This window comes from Ornithodoros turicata, chromosome 8 (assembly GCF_037126465.1).
Source record: "Ornithodoros turicata isolate Travis chromosome 8, ASM3712646v1, whole genome shotgun sequence".
Taxonomy (NCBI): Eukaryota; Metazoa; Arthropoda; class Arachnida; order Ixodida; family Argasidae; genus Ornithodoros; species Ornithodoros turicata.
The window spans coordinates 21,923,904-21,946,591 of NC_088208.1; the positions used below are offsets into that span (position 1 = coordinate 21,923,904).

General features: G+C 47.3%; 1 protein-coding gene across 4 annotated transcripts in view; it reads right to left on the reverse strand.

Moving 5' to 3' along the window:
- Positions 1-1,302: 1,302 nt before the first annotated feature.
- The window catches only part of LOC135366679 (piezo-type mechanosensitive ion channel component-like), a 41,426-nt gene continuing 20,040 nt past the window's right edge, over positions 1,303-22,688 (reverse strand). Inside the window, exons 14-38 of one of the 4 annotated variants that reach the window (XM_064599492.1) lie at positions 21,485-21,561; positions 21,252-21,422; positions 20,006-20,125; positions 19,132-19,332; positions 15,773-15,974; positions 15,605-15,706; positions 14,744-14,912; positions 13,996-14,181; positions 13,866-13,923; positions 13,646-13,751; positions 13,260-13,453; positions 13,066-13,201; positions 11,359-11,468; positions 11,075-11,176; positions 10,380-10,640; positions 10,231-10,301; positions 9,125-9,743; positions 9,003-9,048; positions 8,402-8,462; positions 8,176-8,323; positions 8,051-8,098; positions 5,654-5,985; positions 4,167-4,572; positions 2,440-3,035; positions 1,303-1,700 (exon numbers count right to left, since the gene is read on the reverse strand). In XM_064599492.1, the coding sequence (XP_064455562.1) occupies positions 1,421-1,700; positions 2,440-3,035; positions 4,167-4,572; positions 5,654-5,985; positions 8,051-8,098; positions 8,176-8,323; positions 8,402-8,462; positions 9,003-9,048; positions 9,125-9,743; positions 10,231-10,301; positions 10,380-10,640; positions 11,075-11,176; positions 11,359-11,468; positions 13,066-13,201; positions 13,260-13,453; positions 13,646-13,751; positions 13,866-13,923; positions 13,996-14,181; positions 14,744-14,912; positions 15,605-15,706; positions 15,773-15,974; positions 19,132-19,332; positions 20,006-20,125; positions 21,252-21,422; positions 21,485-21,561 (4,802 nt within the window). In that variant the 3' untranslated portion in view covers positions 1,303-1,420. Of the gene's footprint in view, positions 1,701-2,439; positions 3,036-4,166; positions 4,573-5,653; positions 5,986-8,050; positions 8,099-8,175; positions 8,324-8,401; positions 8,463-9,002; positions 9,049-9,124; positions 9,744-10,230; positions 10,302-10,379; positions 10,641-11,074; positions 11,177-11,358; positions 11,469-13,065; positions 13,202-13,259; positions 13,454-13,645; positions 13,752-13,865; positions 13,924-13,995; positions 14,182-14,743; positions 14,913-15,604; positions 15,707-15,772; positions 15,975-19,131; positions 19,333-20,005; positions 20,126-21,251; positions 21,423-21,484; positions 21,610-22,688 lie in introns of all 4 variants that reach the window. The other 3 variants (XM_064599493.1, XM_064599491.1, XM_064599494.1) reach the window with 3 other exon arrangements.

The window sequence follows — 22,688 nt, forward strand, 5'->3', positions numbered from 1 at the left end:
TACTTTTAAGTTCAATCTCTGCGATAATTATAACTCTGTGGGGTGAGTTACTTCCCATGGTGCATCTTACTGGCTTACTTAAGTTTTATAGAAAGAAAAATGACTTCTGTGCTACTTGAAGCGAACCTTATTTAGTGCTTAGGGTGCGCGACTACAGGGATTAAAACCAGTTGTCTATCTTAAGGTGGTCGCCGACGCTAGGTACCGCAGCCACTATATGCGGGGGAGCGCAGGTAAGAACACATTCGACAGGTTGCAATAAGGGAACTTTTTGCCCTTTTGGGGACCAGATGCTTCGACACAACTATTACGCATGCAGGGACTGCTGGAGAATAAATTTCAGGGTCAAGGAAATCCCTTACACTCTCCCCGCCGAATGTTTGGCGACGCCTCTCTCCCTCCTTTCTTGTACACCCTTCCCCCCCACAAAAAAAAAGAAAGAAAGAAGAAGTAGAGGATAAGACAAGAGGATAACAAGGTATCATCTTCATTACAGTAAAAATAGTCATGTCTATGCGACTATGTCTCAGTGTAGCAATCACGCTGCGGAGTCTGTCTGCCGCACGCGGATAGAACTCAATACCACGGTACTGAAGAATGCACACTTGGTCGTTCCCAGCTCTGTACATCACGGCGTCCATGCGAGCTGCAGAGATGAGGTCCATTGCTCAGCACCGCTCCTGTGCCATATATAGTACATCGCAATACACTGACTGACAACTGTGGGAGTGCAGTAAGATCCAGAGCGACATTATCCTTTATCAAGTGATGTGTAAGCCGGAGTAGATACCATCGCTGAAACGATGACAGATGTATATAGTGCCATTGTCAAAGCACCTCTTACTGCCTGCTGCGCTGTTTCGTATGCACGAAGTACTCCGCCGCCGTGGCAAGGTGATATACGGTCTTTAGAGGGTAAGATTTTTCGTTTCTGGCTCGGGCGGCATTGTGTAACACATGACATGTGCTCTTGCGCAAGAACGGTGATAGTTTCTGACCTGTACAGTGACTGCACCAGAAGGTCATGGTAGGGCTGACGCCACTCAATGACGTCACTGACGTGGACAGCCCCCCGCGAGTAGAGCCGCGTCGAGTCTAAATGGAAATGAGTGGAAAGTTGGGATCGTCCGGTGTTTTCACGTTTTCGCTCATCGTTCAGTACGTACAAAATGCGTACATGCGTCGCACGCACTACATCACGTGATCGAGTCTGCCTCAACGTCCTATCGTTCATAAACGACTAGGTAGAGTTGGTGGCCACTCACTGTCCCCATGCTGCGAAACACACGCATGCACAATAAGCGCGTTTGATCAACGGCCGAGCACTGAAGTTGAATTTATTCAATTCATTCAAGATATATGTCCATGCGAATATATACATTTGATATCATTTGATGTATTTGATTATCGGGCAATAGCCCTAGTGGGATAACACTTCCCTTTGCGATTGGGGATGTCGCAGGCGCGTCCAACGGATGATCGTTTCGGGTGACCGGTACAGGAACATGAGCTTGGCGAAGAGGTCTTCTTCCAGCGCGAACTCCCCACACTCTCGAACCAGGTAGATGTCCAGGCAAAGCTGCAAGATGTGGTCCACGTTTGGCATCTCCCTGAACATGATTTCGTGTGCCGATTCGGCCCACATACTGCGCATGAGCCGAGCCAAGACAAGCACAAACGTCGTGTACAGTCCAATGATGCTGAAAGAGAACATTGTACAATCATGACGATTACACACCCTAACACGCATGCAGGTGTATTTATGTACACTGCACAGAATGAGAGAACAATGATTTCAAATGAGGTCGCTCAGGTCGTCATGCTACGTAGTAAAGTGTCCTTAGAGTAAAGAAAGAGATCCCTAGATTACAATTACTTCCAGTTTTAGCCCATCTGACCCCGCGATTCACACCCAGGCGCTGCTAGTTTCTAAACTTCGCAAATGGTCCCCCTGAATGCAACAGTACACCTAAATATGTGCTCAGCAAGACTGCAACAGGTATGCCTATAAAAATGTGTATTCTGAGTGAATATGACCAGCTCCCGTGGCGTAGTGGTTAGGATGATCGCTTTCCACGCCGAGACTGGGAGGAGACACGGGTTCGAATCCTGTCACCGGCTGTGCTGCCTGAGGTTTTCCCTGGGTTCGAAGACGTTCCAGACGAATCTCTGCACAGTTCCCGCTGAAGTCTGCTCAGGGCGCATAGTAACCCCCATAGTAGTTTCCCGTGTTGTCTCCCACCGTGTCACCTCCCAGTCTCGTCGGACTACTTTATGTGTACGGGAAAGTAAGGAGGACACGTGAAATGCAGTCCCCACTTTGACGACCATGCAATGGCACTGCTAGTTCCCAAAAGGCCTAGAATTACTCATTCAACTCTACTGTACAGGATGTACCTTGTAGAGAGAGTGCTGAGAAAGCCTGCGGCTGTCACTCACCCAGACGTCCACAGAACCGAAAGGGCCTCAGGGATAACCTTCTCGCAGAACACGATGATGTGGAAGTGCGAACAAGAGACGAATTCATCCAGCATAAACGCGTACGGGAACTGGCCGGGGCAGCGCTCCTGGACTTCCCACCACTCTTCGTGTCCCTGACCAGAATGAAGACGCAGCGTCAAATTTCGCAGTGCTTCATCGTACGGGTTCAGGACGCGCACTATTTCCAGGTTGCCGCGAACGGAAGCACGGAAGTACTTGGGAAAGATTCCAGGTATCGTGACGTTCTCCGCTTGGCCGGAAAGCACGAGGGACATGTTGTGTTTAAGTTGCACGTCCTCAAGGAAGACCATCTGCTCACTGGAGAAGATTCGATCGGACTTCCTCAAGCTCTGGATGTCTCGAGTAATGGAGAACTTCACGCTGAAGGGGATACGGGAATCAGACTCGTTAAGAAGGCTGGTGAGCGCGCTTCGACTCGGTGGGCTGATGGACCAAGTGGTTGTCGAGTTCTTGGCTATTGTGACGACAGCTACGTCCTCCGCATGGAAGTTTGAGAGGAAATATTGTGCCGGTGATTTCCCTCTGTGTTCAGCCTGGAAAGAAAGTTTAGTGTGATGAGGCTTTACGTCGCATGTACACAAACGTGTCGGACTGCAAGCTGTATGCTTCAGAAAGGACTTAAGCGCCAGCATACGCTGAGGGCGAGGCCCGTGCGCCGTTGTGACATAATGAAAATGAATGAAGTGCCAGTAAAACGCAGATGACAGAACGAGAGAAGACAACCAAGTGCTAAAACGGTTGGGATTGGGATCCAGGCAACACGAAGCTGTCACGAACTGTTGTCATTCCCATCGTTTATGTGGCTACTATAGAGGGATAAAAAAAAAAAGGAAGGAGAGTTGGTTCAGCTGCAACATAGTTGACGTTACGCAGTATAAACATGAACAGGACATACACAGCGGACAGTGGACATTACGTTATGGTGTGGGTCAGAGTGAGTTTCGCTAACGCAAATATTTTCAATGCGTTTTTATGCGCATTTTAGAGGTACTATAAAGCAGCAGGCAAGCCGTTAATATTTGCGGTGGTATTTGAAAGCTTATTCCGAGAGAAACTCACACTACAATGTTTATGTACACCAGAAAATTATATTTTTCAATCACGACTGAAATTGCGGTGAAAAGACATGGGGGCGACGCCCGGTGGGAAACAATCGCCCTTTCGTCGAGCAACAGGGTTAAATGTTCCCAACCCTGTTATCGGCTAAGTCATGGGCTAAGTAGCCTGCTTCTTGGATTTTCTTCAAAAAGTTTGTTCAAACGAGAGTCACCTACGCAAAAATGCACAACTTCTGGCGAGCGAGCGTGGTGGTGGTAGGGGTCCACAGATGTCGCTATAGGCTCCCATTGTTATTAGGATGTTTATGTTCGCCTCTCTACACGGCGGGAACTGCGGAGTTCGTGTCGGGATACAGGGTTGCCCGTAAAAAAAAAGAAGCCAGGAGGTGGATTTGAACAAAATTTGTGGGTTTGTATGCTGAGCAACCAGGCTGTCAAATGGGCCGGCAGTATAAGTGTTTGCTTTAAAAACACGCTCCGACTACCTCGTCTGCGACGAGTGCACAACATAAGTGTGCAAGCAACAGTTTGAAGGTACGCGTGCGCACTACGTTGTGACTCGGAGGCATCATGCATTTTCTCAAGCCCAATCACAGACGTCTTTACCTGAAGTCGAACCCAGCTGCCGGTTGTGACTGGTCGTATAGAATTTTTTTCAATGTCGCTCTTGAATAGAGGTTGGTAACCCGCAATGTCGAACTCCAGCGAACTGTGAGACGGCAGGAGAGCGACGCCTACCGCCCTGCCGAACGAGAAGAATAGGAGAGGGAACCAGATGGTCGCAATGAGAAAGAACAGTATCAATCCACCGACTCCATATTTGACGAGGGAACCTTGCTGCTGACCGCGTGGAACGGGATTTGCCTCTTCGTTGGTGCGCAAACATTTAAGAAAGAAGACGTTGCAGAAAATGTCTTCTATCTTCAACCAGTGGAAGACGGATAGAGTGGTGTTAGTCCAAATCCAGTCCATCACGGCGCGCACTTCATACAGGAACGGGACAAGCATGTACCTACAAAGACAACGGTAAAGTATAGTAGATGTACAACGAAAGCCATACCTATTCGAAGCGCCAGCTGTGAACTGTGCACCTGGGGACGAAACATGAAACAGGTCAGACGAAGAACTATCTGCTTTCAGGTGAGAGCGTGTACGGTGCTCGCAACTTCCAACCAATCTCCCGTTAACGTGGCCTCGCTTCGATAAGCGCCCGACTGGCGGCAAACATTGCAATCAGTAGCGGGTCTGACCCACGTTCTTATGAGGAACAGCGGGACATTGACATGCAGTCACCTGCTGTCAACACGTGTGGAAATAGTCTCGACAGACAGACTCTGCAAGGTAGTCCCGAAGATTGCGCCAGATTTTGCTTTTTGTCGAGTCTTTCCGCACGCGTTGACGACAAGCGACATTATGTACCCCTGCTACCCTTCGAAAGGTACCCGGTACTGACTGAGGCGTTCGCCGCCAAGTCAGGTGCTATAGGAGAGAGTTCACGTTAGCGGGAGATTGGTTGGAAGTTGCGAGCACCGTACACGCTCTCACCTGAAAGCAGATAGTTCTTCATCCGACCAATTTCATGTTTCGTCCCCAGTTCCCCAGTTCTCGTCCTTAGCCTCTTCCCTTAGCAGGAGGACCTTTTGGGTACCAAATGCCCTGTCACTACCTTTAGTCCCTTTCGGGATCAAACGCAAGGAAGTTTAGGGACTTTATTTTTGACCTTGGAGAGTGGTGAGTTTCATCGCCACAGGCGATACTCTACCCCATTGCTGGTGGGAATGGGGGGAATAAAGTAACGAGCCCCTTCACAGTAACGATCGAAGTCCGACGGTGTCCAGAAATGTCAGAAGAGGTTTGAGCGCAGAGCGTTGCTGGGCTGGATTGGAGAAGGGACCAAGTAAGTTCGATAGGGAGAAAGGGTTGAGAGTCCAGCTGACGAAGAGACTCGGAGAGTGTGGTGCTGATGAGTAAATTCGTGGTAATGAGGAGGAATCGTAATCTTGGGGGTCTAGAAGCTGCGATTGCTCCCCATTACTCCTTTCCCTTTCTATTCCCCCCCCCCCCACCGCTGTAGGCAAAAACTGTGCACCCACCCTTTGAAGAGAATGTAGTTGATGTAGCTGTATCTTTTGCAGAAGCAATTGCCTAGAGTACGGTTGGGGTACCCCGAGCGTATCTGGTACGCGGAGAGAATGAGGTACACGCATTTGATGAAGTACCAAAGTTTTGGCGGAAAGTTGTCCGTGTCCACGAAACGTCTCTCCGTCATAGCGGGCAAGACGAAGAACATCCAGATGTGAATGACGATAACCAAGATGATCTGGAAGACGAGCTTGCCGAGAATGTGCTTGCGCAGGTAGAGGGCGCGGTCGATGAAGATGAGACCAAATTGCGCCAGCAGCATTATGACGAACGCGCGTGGAAGCTGTAAGGTGCGGAAGGCGAAGATTTACTCCATTTCCTGCAACCCACCCACAAAACTGGAGCAGGTATAACTAATTCATGCAGTCATAAAAAGGCAACGAAGCTACAAGTCTCCTATAACGAGGGAAATCTGAACTTCGTGTTAGCGCCACGAAGCAACTGTGGCTATGAGCGTCGTGGGCAGATGCATGGGGAGAGGACAGAGGAGGTTAGTATGCTTCCGGGGCCGACTTCATGGGCAAATGTGAACACGTTGGTCTGGAAAATCTGCCGGAAAAACCAGGGAAAACCCCCAGACAGCACAGCCGGGGGGGGGGGGGGGCGAACCCCCGTCACCTCCCAGTCCCCCTGTGGAAAGCGGTCGTCCTAACCGCTATGCCAAGGGAGCTGGTGTCTATCTTTGAGCTTTGCGTCAAATGCGTTCAGTAGCTGCCCAGAGCCAATGCTGGCAGTAAGCTAGAAGTGCCTAAAATTTCTACTGAAATCATTTTTAATGACTTGCGCAATCGCTTTTTTTTGGCATTGTTACTGTAGAGGGGGCGCAGTGGCAGCGTATACGGCAAACAGTCTGGCGATCACAAGTGCGGACAGTGGATCGTGACAGTGCCACGTGAATGTTCATGTGACCATAAAAAGTCAGGACTGATTCACACGGGGGTATAACCGATAAAGATATCAATTAAATGCTCTAATTTCGAGCTACCAGGGTTCCCAATCCAAACTCGAATCCGATATCCAAGGCAGGTTCTGCGAATCCACAAATATCGAATCGTTTTAAAAACCACAAAAAAAAAAGAAAGGAGAAAAACTTCGTGTGTTTTGAAGTGTTTTGAAACTGAATATGATACCTTTGCTTAATGAAAAATAAAATAGTTCAGTTTCAGGGGAAAATATACACATATATAGTTCTCGATTCCAGAAGCTCGAGTCCCTGGCAAGACCAACCACGGTGGCGTCGCTCATGATCATAGTTGTCTCGCGACGTAAAATCACGAATTATTATTATTGAACTTCCAGTGTTACAGAGTCCTCTGACGTTGACGTTTCTCTTTCTTTTGCTCGCACCAAGAAGTGCAACTGAAAAAAAAGCACAGGGGCGACCCCCAAATTCTTTGCTTTTTTGTTGTTGTTGTTGTTGTTGTTGTTCTGCAAAAGAACGATGAGCGCAGATGACCTACAGAGCGAGCGCGAGGGCTCCGGTTCGGACACATTTGCAAAATCCTCCTCGTGAGAAGAGCGCATCGCAGAACGAGAGGACGTAGTGACGTATGCTACTCCCCTCACGTGACCAATGACGTTACAGCGGCATAGCTCAATCAGCTCCCGCTTATTGCCTCCTCTCCCTCCTTTGTTACGTGGGCATATATAGTCAGAGTTCGTCTGCTACTGCAATTTGCGGGGCTGCGAATTCAAGAACGCGCAAACGATTGCAGCTTACTTGGAACCTGCACACCTGAATATTTAGACAAAAAAAAAATGCAACACGCATTCCAGAAAATTAGTTTTGAAAAAGATTTGGGGCAGTTTTGCGCTTTATTTCCAAGTTTTCCCATCTAGTACGCGGGGACGTTCAATCGCCACTCGTAGACGACGGTGGTTAGTCTTCGTGGCCACGACTGGTGAAAGCACGTTCGTGATTGGCTTCCTCCGTTGAAAACACGATCCTGATTGGCTGACTATTAGTTGTTACGTCACGTCGACGAGTAAGCAGGCTTTCTCTATCTAGATGGTGTTGGCCCAATGTTGCGAAGAAAAAACAAAGAAACAAGGCACGGAGCATTCTTGACATCACAAGCATCGTGTTGACCGTCCTCGGCCGCTTTCTCTGTCCGTTTTTTTGTAAATTCGATTGCGCAGCTATAACGAACCGCAGAGCGAAAATATTTTGCACGGTGACACCTGGTGGACAACTTGACAGACGCGGAAAGATTTTTGAACGATGTCAAATGTTACCTCGTTGCTCTTTTAATGCTTCTTGGCGAACTAATGACGAAACGCAACATGATCTCAAGGTGTCCAGTTTCTAGTTCTTGTTATACACAACAACTGGCCTGCGCCGAACTTACTTTGTTCATACTTATGTACGATATTACGTTGGCACCTGGTGTTCCCGTCTGGAATGAGGAGAAAATGATTGTAATCGGGACGCTAATGTGAGCTGGAAGTTCCTCGGAATTGGGGCGTCACTTACACCAAAGGCCCAGTAACCAAAGACGATGATGAAATAGTTGACGAAGTCGCAGAGGAACATGTAGACGTACATATCAGTCTTCACACGGTACACAGGGTGAAGAACGTCGTGGAAGAACATCTTAAACGGACTCAAGTATCGGCCGATCCTATAGGAGAGAACAATTATTCGCGGTAAGTTATGGCAACGTCGGCACGTGACTTGTTTCACGGAGCTCCTAGCGTACCTTTCCAACCTCAGGGTCATAATATTGTCCTGCGCGCTATATCTTTGTCGTTGCTGGTCAACTGCAAGGATAAGTAGGGCCGTGTTAAATCACTGCGTCGGTGTTGCATTACGCGTAGAAGAGATGCGATGAATAGACACTATATTTCGCAGGCGCATCTGAAAGTGTATAGTAGCAGCGCTGAAAAAGGTGGTGCTCTTGAAATGGTGCTTTTTGCAGCAAATTCCCTCTGTATCGTATTTACACAGTATATGCCATATATAGGACAAGACATTTACACCCGAAAGGTGTAAAAAATTACTGTGTACTTACTTTCAGATGCAGATATCTTGTCGTAAGGTACTCACTTTTTGGGTGTAATGTTTACACCATAGCGAATAGTTTTTGTGAACGACGCCATAAAAAGCGGCATTTTATGCGTGGTGCATTCCATTTGAAAATCCGTTTCTGGCGGGTGCTCTGCAAACTCTGCTCCTACATGAGCCAGCGGAATAACCGCTAATAATAACCGCTGTCACACGAGGAAATTGTGCCGAAAATATACAGTGCGGACTATGAATTCTATACAATAGGTCCAGGGTTATTGCGGCATATAACACACCGCCATTCCATAGGTGAGAAGGCTCCGGCGCATCTGGCCTGTCATCCTGAAAAAAAAAAATGGTTCTGGTTAACCGCCGCTCGTGTACTGCTCGAGAGCCCGCCTTCAAAATGCCAGCGTACCACGATTATCGCAGGTGCAATCTTTTCGTAGTGTAGATCATCTCGCTCCGGCAGCTCTGTGTCCTTCCAAATCCCCATGCGTTTCAGCGTGAATCGGTGGAAGAACACCACCAGCAAGAGCATCAAGTCGTAGAGCGCGTAGTCCGAGTAACCCTTCCGCTTCTCGATTCCTATGGTCTTTGGCGCATCGAACGGCCTCGTCATCGCCGAGGAGTCGCTCCAGTCGAAGAAGTCAAACTGGAAAAAGTACTTCGCAACGACGACAGCTTCGGTGTACGTTACGATGGTAATCCAGAAGGTCTTTGTCGGCCTGGGCACCGAGAGCGTACCCCAAAGGAACGCCATCAGGGGCAACGGCAAGGACAGCAGGCTGGCAGACATTATCTGGTTGAGGACAATGGCCAGGTAGCAGACGATGTCCGAGTTCGATACGACGGTGTAATAGCAGGCAGTCAGAAAAAGAAAGATGGTGGAATGCCGGCCAGGAAGCAGAGCGTCTATGTTTTGCGCCTTGAAGCGGCGAATTCGAGAACGCACGCGCTTATAGGTGGTCTCTAGGTGTGACAAGACATGTTTCTTCTCACGCTGTGGCGCTGATGTGGATGGCGGGCTGGAGACCCTGTAAAGATGCTTTACTTGAGCATTCGGCTCTGGAAGCAAAACGTGCAGAACAACAACGGTGCCCATCCTGCAGCCCATACTTCGGAGGGGCTGCCGAACTATATTTGCTTCTCTTGCGTTGCAGCAGTCGTTAAATGTATGCGATGTCACGAGCAACCACCAACAAAACAATCATGTCTCGCAGTTTCATGGGCAATAAAAGCGTACAATTCAGAGCTGTCGCAAGTCGCTAGACGCTCAGTTATTCCTATGGCCATTGCAAGAGCATTGTATTTGTTTAGGGAGCTGCTGTTCATTTATGAATCTCGTACTTGTGGGGTAACGGTTCATCGTTCTCCGAAACGCAAGGTACCGTAAGGAAGGATCCTTCAGGACTCTACGTCACGATATTTCTTCGTGGCATGCAAAGTGCAGGGGTCTACTAAATCTGAGCAAGCCAAAATGACCGCGGTTTTGCACTTTATATAGGGGATAGACACACTTACTCCGAGGACCTCATAAGTGGCTCGCTGGCCATATCCTCATGAACGCGAACATGCGCCAAACCGTCCTGGTACTGCAGAAACAGAAACACGTGTACACATGATAGCACGGAACTCTTTCGGTATAGAGACGTCATTAAAAGTTCACTCACACGGGCCTTTGCCCTGCGCATTTCCTCGGCCAAACAGTCCGCCACGTAGCGGTACCGCGAAGATCCCGCGTTGAGCTTCCTGGTCGCGGCCATGAGAAACATGTCGAAGTAGGCTACTACATTTGACAGCAACTCTTTCAGCCGGTCGCCAAGGCTACGTTCTTGAGGTTCGACAGAGACTGGAGGTGGAACGGCAGAGGGCGCCGAAGCAGCGTCGGATATGGCCGTGCTAGATGTCGGGTCTTCTGGGATATTCAAGGGCTGTAGAAGTAGACAAAGTGTAGGTTAGTTTTACAGAATTTAACGCGTCTATGGAATCAATGAAATCGAAATGCTGGCTTTATTGGTCAGGTCCGAACGTAGTCTAGAACGTATCCAGTTTTCGTGGCATGGCAGCCAATGCGAGAAGTGGTCACCTGGTGACAAGATGGCGTGTGTGCAACTTCATAATGTAAAAGCCTGAGTCTGGTCACACACAGAGGGACGACACGAACACACGATTCAAACCAGTAAATCAACTGGTCAACTGGTCAATCAACTTTACTGGTTTGAGGCGTGTGTTCGTGGCGTCCTTCTGTGTGCCCAGACTGAGGCCTTTACATTATGGATCTCCTGGCGACGTCTGCTTGACAGGAAATACTAAGCGAATGCGAGCGCAACTGAAGTGCACAAGCTGCGAATAACATGTGACAAACCTGAGGCGTAGTCGTACCCTCTGGGACCGGTCGTCGCTGCACAGTCTCCACAGCCGGTGTTACATTCGGACCCGAATCGGGTTCAGCGCTCTTCCCGGCGTCCTGTACGGCAATGTAAGCAGCAAGATTCTCAAACTCATCGTGATTGGGGTAGCAATCACGCCGTACGTATGAAAACATTTTCACCGGCGAAATTCTCGTATCGTCACATGTATACTATATACTCCGAGAGAAAAAAAAAGAAAAAAGCTAATCTATTCGCAAATAGGCAATAGGATGTTTACAGTTTTAAGTGCATCAGATTCCCGTCTCGGATCCCCGGGATCTTTCACGTCTGCGTCGATGGGACACTCAAAGTCATCATCGAAGAGGTAGTAGTCTCCGGAACGAAGTGCTGCACAGGTTTAGACAAGGAGAAGGACGAAAGCTGTTGCAGAGTTCAGGCAGTTCAAAAGCAGGTTAAAGAGAGACTTCGCAACCAAATTGATTTCAAGCTTGCGATATTCCCACGATCATTTACACGAACTGAACACATTTGTGAAATATATCACTTGAGAACGAAGGTGGAATCATAAAAACGACTTTTGAAATCTGCAAAAGTCTGGCTCCCACCGAGCGCCGATGGAAGTACGACTTTCTTTCCCTGGTCGGCCAACGTCACCATGCATTAGTCATATTCCTGCGCTGTTTCCTGACCCTTAAGAAAGTAGGTGACCACTGTTTATTCCATGTGTTTCTGATTAATCTGATCCCGAATCTTCCGTCAATTGTTTCGTTTCGGAAATGTAACACAGGTTCTAGGACAGGCATGGCATACTACTTGTACGCTCCATGCAGGGTGACGTAAAGCGGTTGCCTTCGGAGGGGAAAGTTCCTGCGACACCTCTCCACGTTCCTGTTTCGGTTTGATTGCTCTCTTATTTGAGGCATAATTCGTCGCGCATGCGAAAGAAACAAATTTGATGGCAGGTATACTGTGGATGTTATGCACCAACTACGACGCGCAGTCATTTTTTCACCGGTCGTCCCAAGGTATCCCTTCACAGTATTAAAACTCCCTAAACGTGGTTCAAGAACTATGAGGAAATTCTACACTGGTGTAGTCAGTAGCCTCGGTAGTGGTTCGGGAACACGTTACCGTCTTTAGTGCTCCTCTTTCGTAGAGCGCTGGCGCAACTGCGAGATTTCCTCGCCGTTCCTGCGAGTGGACTATGATCACATGGAATCAGCGCACATTTCTTCAATGCCTGCCGAGGCTGCAAACCGGTGGCTATACATATCAGTGGTACGTATTTGCTGACTTTGAGAGTCAAAAGACCAATTCCACAATTCATTATCACTCATTTTTGGCAGGACCGTTTCGTGCAACAAGTAATGTGCACTCTTTCTGGCTTGGAACGCGCGCGCGACATCCCCTCCTGCAGGGAGCCCGTAAGTGGCGCCACACCGTGTTAACCGGAGACGAAACTTGAGTGAGAAAAGATAGCGCAAGTCGCGACTACTGTCCATGGTAACGCTACGTCACACGGACCTGATTGGCTCACGTCAGGAGACAGGGACCCCAAGGCCATGCCCCACCGCTCATGGCTGCTTTGTTCACGACGTTCTTGTGGGTTTGATTGTACGGTGACGAGACACCAATACTGTGCATGGTGGCTACCCAGGCTGCTTCGTGAATAAAGCAAGGATTTGAGAACCGTATTCTTACACGATCCTCGACTAAAACATCCAACTCGAGCTGCTCCTGGAGGTTGGGCTTCGAGAATCGGGCTTCACTCAAAACTTTTCTCGAATACAGCACGATACCGCCGGTGTGGAGGGCCGCCTCCGTTCTCCACTCACTGGAGGAAGGGTACCCAGTCGAGGACCGTTTAAGAGTACTGCCGTAAACGGAGAGTTCCTTGTGCAATGCCCTATCGTGGCCGGACAGTGAAGTTTGTCTACCGCTGAACGAGAGCAGCTAATATGAGTTTCGAGATTTCTATGCTCACCTTGGAAGTGCGTCTCCGGCTCCAGGTCTTCGAACTCTCGCACCCTCTGCTGGTTGTCACGGAGTTGGTCTGTCTTCCTTTTTATCTTTGCCATGACATCACGCTCGACGGCTTCTTGCTCCCGTACAATATGAAGCTACGAAAAACGTCAACGATGAAGATGCTACAATGAATTGTTCACCTGAAACGTCTACCTGCATCACGTGAATCATTTGGGCACCACGCGACGATATGCTCTGCTGAACAAGGGTTTCGATGACGACATGGTGGAAATAATAGGACATGAACAGCCGCTTCTGGAGGAGGAGGAAAGTCAGACAGATGCCGTCCCAAAAGAGACCCGCTTCGGCAACGGAGGGCACCGCACACTGGTCACTTCCCGTTTGAGCTGCAGTATGTGACGCCAGTAGTAGGTACCGACTACCGTATTCAGAAAAAACAACTCGACACAACTTGAGTCGAGGATAGTTTAAGAACGTGGCCATGAGGAGAAAATCCAGGTCAGGTGACTCGCAGAGCGTCAGTATCACAGTGAAAGTGTAGCAAAGAAACTCTGATATCCTAGGCGAGCACATCTTACCTAGATCCATGTGTCCTCTGTAATCTTGAAAGCAGGTGACGCCGAACAGCTGAACCAACCAACAGAAACGCTCAGATACAAAACCTACGAACACGCATCCGCCGAACTGTTGGGACATCGAAAAACAAGATGGAGATTAACCTTGAACATTCGTTTATTTTATCTTTCGTTCTACAGACAAGAGTCCTGGATTGCTGACTGTATAGGTTGTCTCGTTTACCTGAAGTGCGCACTTGATAAAGATTACGAGTACGTTGTACGCTAGAAGTGTGTTCCATCTGCAAAAGCAGAGTATACAGAACGCGAGTGTGAGCATACAGGCGGCATCCTCCGCGGGATTTCAACCTTACTGTCTTACGATGTCGCGCATGGGCTTGAGGTAGAAGTCATTACCGCTCCATAGGTAATAGAAGCACTGCAGAACATAGCCCAGGGCGAATAGAGATACGTGACTGGTACCAGCCAGGAACAGCACAGCCAGAGAAGCCCAATAGGAGGAGAAGATTACGCCCACTTGTATTATGGAGAGGGACGATCTACAACATGTAGAATAAATACAGTGAGCTTCTCAGGACGCCCAATGGAATGGAATGCTTCCGACACAATGATAGTCTGTAAATTCAGGCTCGTTGCGAAAAGATCCCTGTTGGAGATGTCGCGTACAAAGGAATTCTACCAAGATCGGTTCCGAGGGGAGGTCAGCAGAAAACACAGACTTTTTCCAAGGTCGTGGCGCTATGTGGCGCATAGGAGCCATAGGAGTGCACGTTCTCCTCTCGGAGTTCTTGTATGGCTCCCGCGATCGCGACGCCGCCTATGGGGTCTTTCCACCAGTTAAAAGATTACAGACGAGTACAGACGACTACACGTACAGACGACTGATTACTGATTACAGACGACTGTACGTACTGCACGCAGTACGTACAGTCCTTCTCGTCAACCAATTAGCGTTCGCCGGCTGGAGCGCCCCCACACATTCACAAGTATGCATCAAAGTGCCCGCCGACCACAAGACCCGCAGGTTCTCCCCAGCTCAGTGTGTAGCAGACAAATGCCCTTTTTGACCTATCGCGAAGTCATACGGATATTGTGACATACCTGGCGTAAGATACGAAATCTGGAACAGGATTTGGAGATCGTCCAACGAAGTTTCCGTGCCTATCGTAGATTTCTTTGTTTGACCCTCCACTTTCAAGATCGTTCATGTTGTCTTCAATGGCAAACACACGCAGTTGGCAGCAGGCAAAGAGAAGCTGGAAGAAGTCCACTATCGACAAGAAAATAACAAAACGGGTCATGGCAGACACCCAACCATAACATTGTCCGATATAGGTAACCTTTTCAATTGTGGGATTCCGCATAATATTGTGAGATTTGATTGCAGATTCACTCAGGTCTCAGGTGAACAAACTCAGACTGTAGACAAACTACGCTGTCGTTCACGGTCAAAGGTGTCTCACATGGTACGTATATCCGGACAATTTTTACAGCATGCGTTCTCCCATTTATCGCCAACGCCGTAAGAAACGATGCCAACAAGATATGACAGTTCCTTAAGGCAAGTGTGTAGAAGTGACAAGGAGCGTTCACTGCTGTGAACCTTCCGACCACCTTGCTGGTTCGTGAATGAGGTGGCACGAGGGGTCACCTTCACCACTTTTGTAGTCTCGAGAAATTTATTGTCGAAAATGAGTTCTGAGGGCGCACCGATTATTCGCAAGAAAGGTATCTTTCACCGGCGCGCAGTTAGAGTGGTTATGGGAATAGCTTCGCGGCATTACTTTCCTCTGACACGACCGTTGATTGTGTGGGCATTCATTACATGCTGCCTTGAGGGAACATCAGCGGATATGCTTCGATTTAGCGGTCTGTGTAAGAATGGATCTCACAAGCATCTACAAGTCAACGCAGCCTTCACAGACCATAGCGTATAGTGTCTCGGGTCGTTATGTCTCTCACCTAGTATCCTTGAGGCACTAGGTGGGTTCTCGTGGTCAGGAAGATAGAGCCACAGCGCCATTTCTCGAAATATCTTGTACTTCGAGCTCCACCAAGGGTATTCTGCAAGCACGTTATGTGGGTACATAAGTTGGATAACCAGAGAAGTTGCCCCGTGTCAACGCTTACCGATACAAATGCCCGGCGGAAGACCAACAGCCATGAAGTACTGCAATGGGAGGGATATGCTGAGGTACCCCACGTAGAGGTGCCACATATGACTGAGGTGACGCCGCCTCAGAAGGAACATAAGCGATAGCCAAATGGCTGTCAGCAGTGCGTAAAAGTCGACGCGGAGTGCTATGCAGGCAACCATTCCAGCGTAACAAACCTGAAATTAAACGGGTGAATCCTCGGCATCGGAAAAAATGCTCAGAGACTGCTCGAGTTCTTCAAAACATAATGCGTGAACGACTTCAAAATATCACAAAAAATATGCCATTTTGAGTAGCACCAAATAGAAAAGATTCCACTTATCAATTTTAGTCATTGAACATTCACAAGTTCGCTTCTTTTTTTCCCCGAAGTAATTAAAAACTGCCGGAGTAGACAGGGTTATCTTTATCCTTTACAGTTTTTTTTTTTAAGTTGCGAGAGCAGCACGTTTGTGAGGCAGGTTATGCGGCCGGGTCATCTAATTTTACCTAACATTCGTTCATCTTATTAATTAGGTGTTTTATCGAGAAATGAGAGATGTCAGATATTGGAACCCCTCTCGTTTTTTAAGTGTCCGGAAATGAGCACGTCATTCGAGATACAACACGTCGGATTTTGACACGCAAAATGAGTCGAAACCAGAACCACGCCGTTCTCGAGCTCAGAAACGAAGTGACATCCGCCCTACGTGGGCCGGAAAGCGGTCTATCCGGCCAACGGATCAGCGTTTAGTCCAAGCAACTCGATCGCTACATACACGTGGCCCCTGAACGCGAACGCCCTTTCCCTCTCTTTCTTTCCCCCTTTTTTGTGCTCAAGGAGCATGTGGATCCAGTTTCGGCTCATAGCAAAATTTAGCGACTTATATCGCATTTAGTACTTGCACATTTCAGGCTATGTAAAAAAAAGGATTTAAATCGGTCGGGTCCAATACTACTATCTCGCATTTCCCCCAAGATATCTAGTTCATAGGCTCATCCGTGAATATTAGGTAATTAATCGTCGAGCACTCACATACGCGTTCTGACAGGACGGCAGCCTGACCGCATAACCGAAAATCGCACCATCAAGGTAGCTGGGAAGGCAGCTGGGGAGCTAGGTAGCTGGTATACATTCTGGGAGGGATAAATGAGCGCCCCGCACTCGTAAAAATGAACTTCACCGCATAGCACGCTCCTAGCCAACCATTATCTCGAATGATAAATGTAAAACTGATAAAATAAATGAAAAATGATAAATGAAATAAAAAAATGAGAAATGAAAAACGGGAGGGCGTACAGGTCATGTCTGAACTGTTTCACTCCACAGCAATGCAAACAAACAAACAAGAAAACACATTTGAAAGTTTTTAAATTAATGGAGAGTTTTGTTTAAAAAACACCAGCATTTTCACCCGCTCATGATCTAGCCTACAATGTTTTTTTTTTTTTTATCGGCTATGACACCCGATGTGCTGAAGAGTCTGACATTGTCGATGGGGGTGTGAGCAAGAACTTCTTCAGCAGTTTCTTCAAATCAGAATATCTTTTGTCCTTCCAGTACCTGAAAATGTCCACAGGGAGCGGAAGCAGCGGTTCTGATAAATAAACATTGATTTTGTGAGTTGAAAAAGAAAGAAACAAACGTGGTTGGTGGATTCGAAAGATTCGATTCGCCGTTTTGGGCAGTGGAAGTCGGATTCCTGAATCTCATATCCTTACCTAGGATTCGAGGATTCGCGGATACGCAAACCCTAAAATAAAAGCTATATTTATAATTTAGATTGTACTGATTTGCTCTCCGATGTCCATTAGGAAATCAAAGTCATATAACAGTGGAAATTGTGTTCTTTTTTTGTCTGTTTGGGTTTTCAGTAGTTAAAAATTTTCGGTTCCTTCATCTGTACCTGAAATGGGCGAAAACTGCTCGATTCTTCTGGTGGCTGTGGTGCTGAAACTCACACGCTGCTTTGAGCGTGTACATTACACTGGTCGTATCGCGTATGGCTTGAAGTTCGAGGAACAGCCTACACTGAACGAGTATAACAGTGTAGCTCTCGCTACACCGAAAATATTGGGGTGTCTGCAGGCCTGAATATGCGCTTCATTTCTTGTTACCCCTCTCCATACTCTCGTCTCACAGGCATTCCGAACCGTAAACACGGAATCACTCGAATCACTCGCATCACTCGATCATATACAGTTAAACCTCGCTTTACGAACACCCTTCGTTTCTCAGAAAATCGTTCGTAAATCGAGGTATTCGTAAATCGAGGTCCGAGGTGTGCAGTGCACAAATACCTCACAAAACCACGGGAAATTGATTTGAATAAGTTTTATTTTTGAAAATACTGCGTAGTTGCGCTTTGCGCCATACTTTCTGCAGGGTCTATCCTGTTTAGAAGAGATGACAGAAGTCTGACACTTGACTCATCCACCCGGTCCTCAAAGTACGGTATCGCGCGTGGATGAGACTGTTTCCAACGGCAAATAACAGGCTTGTCACCGGCTGTCAGGGCTGAACGCCTTCTCTTGGAACGGCAAGATGTTTCCATCTCGGAGACCTGGTCCAAACTGACAACCGTTCGGCAGTAAACGCCCAAATTATTCTTTCACGAGATGGTGAATCATGTTTGTGGAACATAGTGGCGTTGGGACATTGTGTTTGACCTTGGCAGCATGTACTGAGGAACTTTCATTATCCTCCGGTCCATTGGCCTGTCCTCTGTATGTTCATAACGCCCGTTCGTATATCGAGGTCAGAATGGCTTGGCTACTTTGGGTCCGTTCCCTAATAATCCGTTCATAGTTCGGATATCGAGGGTTCATAAAACTAGTTCCGACTGTAGAAGCACGCTTGATGTCAGATTTTGTCAAGTTTGGTATAGGTTCACAATAGAATACGCGGGGTGGGCGGAGCTCCGAGCAACATGTTTGCATAGGCGCACATGTTGCACGGAGTCAGTGTCGACCAAAAATGAAAAGCAAAACTATTTCAAAACATACCTGTGCGTGTCCCACCATGTCCCTAAGCGAACAGGTGGGACCTGCACAGATACGTTTTTCTACACGGAACCCACACCGGCACATGTGCGGTTGTGGGCTTGATCAGCGCCACCTACATAAGTAAGGCCTGATCTCTTGGACAACATATAGAGCCCGCCACATGGCCGTAGCTATGTAGAGGAGTAATCATCAGCCGCATGGGAAGCCACTTGGTAGCCACAGAAAGCCTGTGACTGAAGCAGACGACGTCCAGACTATGTACTCAAAAGTGTGGAAAGTGTGAGTCAGGGGAGTGTTTGAGCCGGCCTCGTGTACTTAAGTGGCGTTGGTGTGGTTCGTCTAGCTCACCTCTACGCCGAACTTGTAGAAGAAGTAGTTGACCAAGAACATTGCGCATTCTGGTAGCCCATCGTCTGCGTTGGCACGATTAGCGGAAGGGAATATGACGTCCGTCGTTGGAGTTGGGATTCCGTTGCGAAGTCGATGGAACTTTTGCCGATACTTCACGAAGGCTTGCAGGGTGAACACCCCAACCAAGTATGCGTAGGGCTAAAAGAGTGACGAGTCAAAAGTGTTCCGGGTCAAAAACGAGTTCCGGGTTCAGTGAAGGTTACGGCTGTACGATAACAGCGCCATGAAACCAACGTTCAGAAATACGCTACCCTTGGCACGTATGAAGGGTGTCGGTGAACATAATTTTACAAAATTTTTACAAAACGAACAAACTTTTACAAAACAGGGAATCCCTTTTTAATTAGAATAAATGACCATATATTCTGGGTCAAGTTGACCAGTTTATGACCAGACTGGCAAGCTCCTGCGGTGCTCTCCCAATCAATGTTGGCTTATATTTTCAGCATCAACATCTGTTCATTTCGGTAAGTTGAAAAGGGATAGAAACATTATAGTGGCAGAAGATGACAGTAATAAGAAGAAAAAAAACGGTATATATAGTAGTAGTTTTGTTGCTGCATCATCAACGCGAAACAGTTTCCTTAAACGGGAGGGAGAACATCAGCAGCAGCCTTCTGCCTTACATCTAAGGACATAGGAGAAAGCGTCAGTTCCCGTTTCTGACTGAGTGAGGTTCAAGTTCGTTACTCAAAATTAATCAGGGCGGCGCATCGGGTGTTTTCTCCCACGAAATTTGATCCCTTGGGAGCCTCAACGTGAAGATGCATTCAGTCATCAAATTTCCTCCCATTGTGATGACATAGTATACCTTGACATTCTGGAACATAATGCCGTCCGGGTCTTTCTCTATGCCTATCCACTTGAAGTTGTTGTAAGTTGAGTTGAATGGCGGCGGTATTACCGTGATGTTAATCACATCGTATGGGACCTTGAAATAAAGAAATTAAACCAGAAACTCTTAAATATATAATTTCTGACCCACGGACATTAGGGACGGAAGTGTAACACATGAAGAATAAGGAAATACGGCATTCAGCATTGCATCGAAACCCCGCTTTATTCATCAAGCAGTCTATCAAGGAAATTATTTTCGCTAAATGACGTATGATCACTACGCAATTCAACTTACAAAAGTGTCCTTAAAAGATTAAAGGTCGACGGCGATACACCCGTTCGAAACGAATTGGACGCCGCGTAGCGAGCGAACGACGCGCCCCAATGTAGCCATATTCGTCCCTTCGATGTTATTAGGATGTTATTTGATGCGCTTCGTTAGCACAAATACCGTATAAATGCAGAAATAAATCAGTGCAGCAGAAGTTGCTCAGGAAACTTGTGCGAGCCGCTCATCCCGTGTGTTCACGCGTGCGACATTCCCCAATATCCTCCAGCGGAAGATGCAAAACGTCAGTTTCTTGCTACCACGTGAGTTCGGCTCCAAACGTCATGTCTTTTCGTGCTCTCTTAACCACGAGGAATATCCTGCGGCTCAAACGTAACAGATTTCGTAGCAGACGACAGCGCCGAAGGTGTCGTCTGCTATTTGCGCGGTACGTCACTTCCGATGTCTCGGCGCCGCGCGAATGCGCCACACAAGGCGTGGCCCACGGAGCTTTTTTCTTATTGTTCCACTAGAATATTCTGCCGGGAAGTCGCCAGCACCACCTAGAAGAGAGGGCCACTCAAATATCCCCTCGCCCTCGCGGTATACGTCAGCCTACTCGGATGGTTTCCCTCCAATGAAGCGCGTGTCGTCTGCTTCGTCGGGACACCGCTTTAGTGTAATTGGTCGACGCCCGTCGGAGTAGGATGACTTCACGTGGAGCTGTGCTGACCTTCTGTGTTCTGTCTTGGTAGTGTTGGCAGAGCGCTTTGCGTCAACCGCCATGAGTTTCCTCGTACCCCTGTTGTGCTACAATCATTGCCCTCATACAAATGAACGAAGTATTTGCCCTAGACCCCGCCTCAAACAATAACTAAAATTTATGACGGCCTCCGTCCTAAATTTTCACTGTTCATCTAATAAGGAGCACAAATAGATAGCAATCGCTTACACGGCACGTGGTAAACCAACCATCCTTGATGAGATCCAGTTGGTAAATCATCTTGGTCAGAAACAGAACGGAAGCCCAAAAGGAACAGCAGTGCAGAAGAAACGATTGCAAAGACCGAAATCGCACCGCAGCCGTGCCGAGCAGGATTAGCGTGGCGTGTAAAAAGCACACCTGCGAGACAGGGGCATTAAATATGCGTGCTTATTCCGGTTATTAATTAGAGCAAAGCTCACATCTTGCACAGACACCAAAAATACGGCGAATAGTGTAGCTTTAATGAAGTGAACCTCCATGAGCCTCCAGACGATTTCTAGAAAGTTCAAATGGTCAGAGTCATCATTACGTTCCGGTGCAACGTCTGAAAAGAAAACATGGATACATTTCAGTGAATCCAGCAGCGAGCAAAAAAAAGAAAAAAGCGTATATAATCTTAGAAATAAGGGTGTAGCATTTACACCTTTTAGGAGGTAATAGTTGTCGCATACGCTACGTTGACCTAGGTGGTAACTGTAGAAGTTACCACATTTTCACACCCTTCTTCCTTAGAGTGCACTCTTAGAAAAAAGTGTGGAGCAGTTACACCTTTTAGGAGGTAATAGTTGTCGCATAGCTTGTGCCTAAAAGGTTGAAAAGTTCTACCTGCTACCTACGAATGATATTGTTACCGCTTCTGATACGGTGAGCGAGGTGGCTTATGCCTTTTTGTAGCAATTTGGATATACACTGTTAGAAAAATTTATACCTTTTAGGGTATAAATCGCCCGTGCAATAACTCGTACCATTTAGGGTATAAATTTATACCCTCCGGCAAGGTATATATAGTTTATACCCTAGTGGAGGTATATAATTTATACCTTTTCTTCACATAAACTGTACCTCTGTAGAGGTATATTCTAATACCAGTTTTTTCTTTCAATCATCATCATCATCATCAATCCAGTTTGCGACAAAATTTTAGTACAGGGAGTTGAAATAACATTTGATGAGAAGAAAAGCGTTCTTTTCTTTTTTACCACACTCACACATGCAAACTATTTGAGAGCAACGCTCGAGTACGCCACACGAGTTCCCCATATAAAAAAATAAAAATAAAATAGAATAATATAATATAAGAAAGAAAAGGTTCAAAGAGGAATACCCGTTCCGCGTGTTTGGCAGTTTTGATCAAATCCAGATATTGACAACTAAAGGACAACAAATACTGATATACGGCTGGCGACTTGGCAAACTGTAGAGCATCCTTCGCCTGGCGGACAACCATACGGGTGAGAACGGCAAGATTTAATTATTTCAGGTACACATATGACGCAGTCTCAACTCAACCTATAGATTGTAGATGCAACTCTAACGAAGTCTGTGTTTCTTAAACAAATTACTGTTTATCTTAAATGACACCGCTTCAACAAAAGAAAATTATGTGATTCAACACGCGGTGCA